The sequence below is a fragment of the Arachis ipaensis genome, chromosome B10, assembly GCF_000816755.2.
Source record: "Arachis ipaensis cultivar K30076 chromosome B10, Araip1.1, whole genome shotgun sequence".
NCBI classification, from domain to species: Eukaryota; Viridiplantae; Streptophyta; class Magnoliopsida; order Fabales; family Fabaceae; genus Arachis; species Arachis ipaensis.
This window is the reverse complement of record NC_029794.2, coordinates 115866910-115875037: the sequence shown is the minus strand read 5'-3', so window position 1 is coordinate 115875037 and position 8128 is coordinate 115866910. Positions and strand designations below refer to the sequence as shown.

Below are 8128 nucleotides of genomic sequence, written 5' to 3'. Positions count from 1 at the left end.
AAAATACAAAATGAGGGAAGAAGAAGATCCTAAACAAGGGTGATCTCTTCCTATATATACTAATCTGCTAACTAAGGATTATAGAAAATAAGATAAACTAGTCTTGTAGTGCAAAAATCTACTTCTGGGACCCACTTGGTGAGTGTTTGGGCTGAGCTTGAGTGTCTCCCATGAGCTAGGACTCCTTGGGGGCATTTAACGCTGGCTAGGGACCCCTTTTGGGTGTTGGATGCCAGCTGCTCCCCTGTGGGCGTTGGACGCCAGGAATGGGGTTGGTGGCTAGCGTTGAACGCCAGTTTTGGGCCTTCATTTTCAAAACAAAGTATAAACTATTATATATTTGTGGAAAGCCCTAGATGTTATCTTTTCATAGCCGTTGAGAGCGTGCCATTTGGACTTCTGTAGCTCCAGAAAAGCTTCTTCAAGTGCATGGAGGTCAGATCCTGACAGCATCTGCAGTCCTTTCTCTGTCTCTTAATCAGACTTTTGCTCAAACTCCTCAATTTCAACCAGAAAATACCTGAAATTACCATAAAATAGAAACTCAAAGTAGAATCCAAAAATATGAATTTTTCACTAAATCCTATTAAAATATAATAAAACTTAAACAAAACATAGTAAAAACTATATGAAAATGATGCCAAAAAGCGTATAAAATATCTACTCATCAGGAGCTTTGAATTAGACCTTTTAACTCCTTCATATTTTCCTTTCTTATCATAAAGGACAATTCACTGAAAATCAAGAGCAAGTATAGATCTAAAATTCAACACAAGAAAGTGAATAAGATTGATACAAATATCTTATTCTTCAAAATTTGCTTCTCATAACAATTTTTAGAATATCTTAAGATTGTCTTTTTTACTCTAAAAATTAAGAGGAATACTTTTCAAATAAGCACAATTCTCAGAGTTTCTATTATACTTTAGTGTCACATTAAAGTTTCAAAATACTTACATTCCTTTAACATCAGGAGAGTTGATATCTCCAACATGTAGGAAAATTTCAAAAAGTTCCACAAACTAATTGTTTTTCCATTATTCTTTCCTATCCATATCAAAGAGGAAAATATCAGTGTGAAAGTGGAACTACTATGAAACCTGTAATAAATACCAAAGAGTGAATCACATATCATAGAAGAAAAATCGGTAGAACTCAAAACTATACAATTTGTTACTACTATATTCTAATTCCAATTTCTATAAGTCCCTCGCAACCTTGAATTTGAAATCCTATGATATTTGCACAATTAACACAAGTATTCATAAAGATCATCATTAGCATCTTCAAATTTGAAAGTTAAAACACTCAAAATTGTTGACAAATAAAATTGAGAGAGAGAGAGAGAGAGAGTTGCCGAACCTTTTTGCAAACATCACCGGAATTGGAGGAGATACAAAGAGGGAGGAGCTTGGAGAGCAAGATTTCAAGCTTGGAATTTCGCAGAGAGCCAAACAAGCGAGCATCCGGTCAAGAAGCTCCTCAACCTTCACGTCGAACTTCTTTGCCGCCATTGACGATGCTTTTAAAGATGAAAGTGCTGCCGGTTCCACCATATTCTCGTTTCGTCCTTGGCGAACGACCGAAACATAAATCGTGACATAGATCATAGGCGAACGAAGAAACGAAGATAGCAATGCAGATCTGAGGCGGAGGATGTTGTCGGCGATAACAATGTCTACAACGGTGGTCAGTGATGGAGAGAAGTGCTTGAGGTTGTGTCGTTGTGGAATTTCTCTCTTTTGGTCATTATTTAGGGTGGGAGAGTTTTTTACTGTGTGATCTCTACTTGGCAAGTAATCAGAGAAGAAGATAGAAATAAAACAAAATAAAAAATTCAGCGGCAATAATAGTAATTGCCGTTATTGATGAAGAAAAAGTAGAATTAAAAATAAAAAAAGTATTAATTTAGTGGCAATAGTAATAATTGTCATTATAAAATGTAGTAATAATGGCAATGTTACGATAAGAATGAAATGGATGACCATGGGCGGCTCATCTTTTCCATACTGAAATGATATGTTACCTAAGTCCTTACATTTAATGATAGTGGAAAAAGAAGCCTCCTTGCATGTATAAATAGAGGTTGAACCTCAGTGAATAATACACAAGCAAAAAAAAACAATTCTCTCTCCTTCCTTACGTTACAAATATTATTCTCTCTCTCTCTTTCTCTCTTTTATCTCTGTGTGGTTTTAAACTATAATAATTATAATATTAATATAAATATATAGATCAGTTATATTATAGTGAGATAAGAGCATATTTATATTTCTCTATTTATATTTATCTTCCTTATTTATTTTACAATACGTTATCAACACAAGACTCTGATCAAATTTTAGGAAAACTCAGGTAACAAATTTTCATTATGTTGAAGCTCTCTCATCTTGAATTTAATGCTCTTGATATATCAGAGAATAATTATTTATCATGGATACTAGATGCTAAAATCCATCTTGATTCAATGGATCTTAGAGATACCATTAAGGCTGAAAATAATACATCCCAGAAGGATATAGCCAAAGCCATGATTTTCCTTCGTCGTCTTCTTGATGTATGATTGAAAAAATAAATATCTCACATTAAAAGATTCTGCAGATCTGTGGAAAGACCTTGAAGAAAGGTACAATAATGTGATACTTCCTCAAGCCCGATATGTTAGAGAAAACTTTCTCAACCTTCCATGTCTTGAATGTGCTCCTGCAGCAGCAGTATCGAAAAAAACGATTTAAAAAATATTCTGATTTAATTTCTTGCCTTCTTGTTGCTGTACGCAACAATGAGTTGCTCTTAAGGAATCATGAAGCGCGCCCAGCTAGCGCCACCCCATTTCCTGAAGTAAATGCGGCAAATCATTACCTCAGAAGAGGTAAATGGCAAGGTTTTAGTAACAAGAAAATTTATGGAAGGAAAAAGAATTATGTTCAAAAGAAAGGATCTCACCAGAAGTGAGATAAAGAAAGAAACAATGGGCAAAATAAATCAATAGAGGATAAGTGTTTCCGTTGAGGTGGAAACGGCCATTGGTCGCGTACGTGTCGTACACCAAGGCACCTAGTTGATCTTTATCAAGCATCTTTGAAAAAGGATGATAAAGAAAAGGAAACAAATTTTGTTTCAAATGATGAAAATTCCACCATTCATTATGATGTATCTAATTTCTTTGAGGATCGTAAAGAAAATATTGGCTATTTGATCAATGATGGAATAGTTTAATATGTGTGTTTATTAAGTATTCATGTGAATAATTTTTACGGTGCATGTACTTTTACTCATTTTATTATTATTATTATTATTATTATTATTATTATTATTATTATTTGTCTTTGAAGAAAAATAGCAAGGACATATTGTGAAGATATTTGCCTTGCGAATAGTGCAATTTCGCACACTATTCTTAAAAGTAATATATATTTTACCCATCTTGTACCAAAAGAAGAATATGTTAATAATATTATTGGCTCAGGCAATGTGATAGAAGGCTTTGGAAGAGCTATAATTTTGTTTTCCGGAGGAACAAAATTCATAATAAATAATGCACTATTGTCTACCAAGTCTCTAAGAAACTTGTTGAGCTTTAAAGATATTTGCCGAAATAGATATCATATTGAGACTATGAATGAGGGAAATCATGAGTACTTGTATATCACAACCCATGATTTAAATAAAAAGGTTATATTAAAAAAGTTACCATCACTTTCATCTGGGTTGTATTATACTAGAATTAGTGCAATTGAATCACATGCCATTGTAAACCAGAAGTTTACTAGCCCAAATGAATTTATAATTTGGCACGACCGATTGGGTCATCCGGGAATAACCATGATGCAGAGAATTATTGAAAACTCCTATGGACATTCACTAAAGAGCCAAAAGATTCTTAAAACTAGTGAATTTTGTTGTGCTGCATGTTCTCAGGGAAAGTTAATTTTAAGGTAATCACCAGCAAAGATTGGATTTGAGTCCCCTGAATTTCTAGAAATGATTCAAGGGGATATATGTGGACATATTCATCCACCATGTGGATCTTTTAGATATTTTATGGTTATAATAGACGCATCTTCAAGATGGTCGCATGTGTGCTTATTATCTTCTCGCAACCTGACATTTGCGAGATTACTTGCTCAAATTATTCGATTAAGAGCACAGTTTCCAGAAAATCCAATCAAAGCAATTCATCTTGATAATGCTGGTGAATTTACTTCTCAAGCATTTGATGCTTATTGTATGGCTAATGGAATAAGTGTTGAACATCCAGTAGCTCATGTTCACACACAAATGGGTTAGCAGAGTCACTTATTAAACGCCTCCAATTGATTGCTAGACCCTTACTTATGAGAACAAAATTCCCAACCTCACCTTGGGGGCATGCTATTTTACATTATGGTCATCTTTTTCATACTGAAATGCTATGTTACCAAAGTCCTTACATTTAATGATAGTAGAAAAAGAGCCTCCTTGCATGTATAAATAGCGGTTAAACCTCAGTGAATAATACACAAGCAAAAAAAATAATTCTCTCTCCTTCCTTACGTTACAAATATTCCTCTCTCTCTTTTATCTCTGTGTGGTTTTAAACTATAATAATTATAATATTAATATAAATATATTATAGTGAGATAAGAGTATATTTATATTTATCTTCCTTATTTATTTTTCAACAGGCAATTAAGGCAAATGTATAATTGCTACTAAAACATAATTTAAACAAAATTAATAGTAACCATTGTGTTATGGCTATTAAAAGTTTGTTAGTAAAACTAAATTTTTTTTGGGTAGTGAGTATGAAAGTAATTTAATTTAAATCTACTTGTTCCTATACATCTAAGGAATACAATAAAAGTCAATGAGTAATAGCTCAAATGGCATAGTCTCCCCGTACTCAATTAAGAAGTTGCGGGTTCGAATCTCATATCTTTGGTTAAAAAAAAAAAAAAAGGAATACGATAAAAAAAACCTGGAAGACGTAACTTTAACTTTGTTGCTATATTAAGGTTGTAATATTGTGGTTGTGTAACTATAATATTACATCTATTTGGTTGTGGCTACAAACAACATAGTGCTAGTGAGACGCCTGAAAAGAGATTGGCATGAAAGCTCCATGGAAACCGTAAGGAATTCTGCATGGCAATGTAATCTTGGCAACTGCCTCACCACTTAACTTCTTTCCATCAATTATATGAACCTGCAACAAAAATTGCAAATAATTGAATATATGGTATAGCAATTAATTATATCTCAGCATAATCTGTTATTGGATACTACTACATATAGTTTTAATTAACCCACTTGAGATATGGCATCATCTTCGTTATGAACAAAACTGATAATCCAACCATCATCTTCTTCTACACCACCATCTTTCGGTACAAAAGCAGCTCCACTGCAAAATGTGTTCTTCTCAAACATATGGTATTCAACCCTTATTGGATCTTCATCATGTTGTTTGTCTCCCTGCTAGTTCGCAAATTTCAAGTTAAGAACTTATCATAATTATATCATCATAAATTAATAGTTGAAAACAGTTGGATAATAATTTAATCAACCTTTCAAATAATTTAATAAAACTATTTATTCTGTTACATTTTCAATTCTCAACTATCAATTTCGTATGAACATTTGAATTCTTATCCTACTTAATAGCAGATAAAATGTGAATTCGCTTACCATAAATAACTTTTCACTCGATGATTCTTCGAAGTAGAGCTTTGCTAGACCTCCATATTTTGGCACATCTAAATAGTCCAAATACAAAGATTGTATCATATATACAATTATGAAGTGCTGCACATAATTACTTTTTTAAAAAAAAAAATCTTGTAGTGTTACCTTGTGTAGAGCTTGCAAGGGGATCAACTACTTGTGTGTATGCATATCTATTCTTGATACCCATGAAGTTTTCATTGACCATAGGAAAATCCATATACACTACTTTGGGTCCGATCAGACTTCTCTCCTTAACTTCCCCTGTTTCCATGTTCAATCGCCATTCGTAACAACGAGACAGACAATCGAGTTCATTCGAACTCGAACTCGGATGAGGTCCAGGAATCAATGAATCAAGAGATCTGCAGCCTCTTACTACAACCTATTCATAGTATTATCAAATTTATGGTGCAGCCATTTTGTTCATATGTCTAAGAAAGAGAAATGATTTAGGTAGTGTTCATTTGACCTTTGGTACCTATCTTAGTTCATAAAGAATACCGATAAAAGTTTGCTTAAAAATAAAAAATATTGGTTCTTTGTTTTTATATGTCTGTATGATATATAACCATTCATGTATTTCTATCTATCAATTTAAATTTGTAGGATATATAAAATCATTGACCGATCATTTCTATATTTCTTGTGTCTCAAGACATTGACCAAACGCGCTACCTTCAAAATCTCAGTCCTATGATGATATTACTTCTAGGTAACTTAATTACCTCGTGACCCTCCTCAAAAGAATTGATGATATGGAAGGTGCAATTAGGCTCCACTTCAAACCACTTGATTGAGCTTGCATCACCATAGCGTGGCATCACACCAATTCTTGCATATTCATCCTTATCATACCTTATTAGTCTGCAATCAGTCATGCAGAGCCAAATAACTATTGTGGCGGTTTTGAATTGAATGCATTTTGGGTTTAATTATTTTACAAAGGATATATGCACTCACTGCTCTCCTTTAACAAGTCTGAGTAGATCAATGGTTAGTGGAAAATCCATGATTACATTGTACCTACAAAGAAAAAAACAAAACATGATCATATTTTGCATATGCACGTTTTCATCCTCAACAATAATAATAATAATAAAGTATTTTAAGTATTATCTATGTACAATTTCTACCTCTGTGTAACACCTAGTTCATGGCAAAGGGTGCACCTGTTCAGTTTGAGATCAACTTTGTGATCCAATTTTTTTCCATCGGCTGAAAAAGTTAGTGAAATAACCATGTGAGATATATTATTTATGTACTATATATAGTCTATAGGAACTAGTTTGTACACTAATTAATAATGTTGTCTTATGAAAAAATACAATATAATGCATACCAGAAATTATTCCAAGTTCACAAAAAGGTAAAATTGGAGATATTCCTAATGTTACAAGCTCCCCTGTACCTGGAGCTTTCTGTGATAAGTCAATAAATTAAACAATTCTTGAGTTTGATGAACGAGATTATTATTATTGGATGAGAAGAGAATAGTAACCTACTTAATTACCTTTGGGTGGCTGCAAAAGGGTCTATTCCAGGCTCCATTGACATCCCAATTCCTTAAGGTTTTGAGGGTAAAGATGTCAATCTCTTGTGGGATGTGACTTTCAGCCACGGAATAAAACTTGCCTGAATGCTCAAACACATTGGTGTTGCTAATGTATTTGTTTACTTTGCCAAATCTCAACTGTTAAACACAATTAAGCGATTAAACAAAATCCAAGTTGACCATCAAACCTACCCAACATATACCTTTGGAAAATAATTGATAATTATATTAGACTACTTAGAAATAAAGTCAAAGTCAAGAAGATGATTCATCATTGATTATAGTAAACATTATACTGACCAAATTTAAGAGGTATGCAAACAAAATGGCAAGTGAATCGCCTTGAATGGCCGGCAAAAATGATGGTTTGTTCCTTTGTTTTTCAAGCTTGTAGGTCTCAGTTTCAACGTGCCTGTTGTTGTATAGAACCGTCCAATTATTGTTATTATTATTATTATTATAATTGAAATACAATGCATGAAGCATTCCCTCTCCTTCCACCCATACGTGACTTGTCTTTCCAAATATTGAATTTGTTGATTTCAGTCCTCCAAATAGCGGATTTGGTCCTGCACAATGATAATAATAGTATTTAATTATTGAATTTTTTGCTTAAACTTACTTTAATTTAATATTCCAATAATTCTTATCTATATTTCCACTTTTAGAATATTCCAGTAACAGACCAATCATATTCTTAGTTCCATTATATGGTGCCTAGAGCAATTAATATATATAATATACTTTGACCTTTAATTCGTTTTGTACATTAGTTATTAATTAGTCCACGGACGTCAACGGGATTTGTTCGTTTTACCTTAATTAATTTCCTGCCATTTGTCGCCGTAAAAAACAAGAAAATTAAGG

At 33.0% G+C, this 8128-nt stretch overlaps 2 protein-coding genes across 2 annotated transcripts in view; both read right to left on the bottom strand.

Moving 5' to 3' along the window:
• On the bottom strand, nt 895–1578 carry LOC107621801. The gene is made up of 2 exons (XM_016323799.2): nt 1363–1578; nt 895–1100 (listed from the first exon to the last, which is right to left on the bottom strand). The coding sequence occupies exons 1-2, from the start codon at nt 1554–1556 to the stop codon at nt 932–934; spliced, it is 363 nt and encodes a 120-aa protein (XP_016179285.2). The 5' UTR covers nt 1557–1578; the 3' UTR covers nt 895–931.
• LOC107621800 (carotenoid 9,10(9',10')-cleavage dioxygenase 1) overlaps nt 4971–8128 on the bottom strand; it is an 8426-nt gene continuing 5268 nt past the window's right edge. Inside the window, exons 4-13 of the mRNA XM_016323796.2 lie at nt 7562–7830; nt 7220–7399; nt 7049–7127; nt 6843–6924; nt 6670–6732; nt 6435–6573; nt 5833–6091; nt 5671–5738; nt 5293–5457; nt 4971–5188 (exon numbers count right to left, since the gene is read on the bottom strand). Of these exons, the coding sequence (XP_016179282.2) occupies nt 5066–5188; nt 5293–5457; nt 5671–5738; nt 5833–6091; nt 6435–6573; nt 6670–6732; nt 6843–6924; nt 7049–7127; nt 7220–7399; nt 7562–7830 (1427 nt within the window). The 3' untranslated portion in view covers nt 4971–5065. The remainder of the gene's footprint in view (nt 5189–5292; nt 5458–5670; nt 5739–5832; nt 6092–6434; nt 6574–6669; nt 6733–6842; nt 6925–7048; nt 7128–7219; nt 7400–7561; nt 7831–8128) is intronic.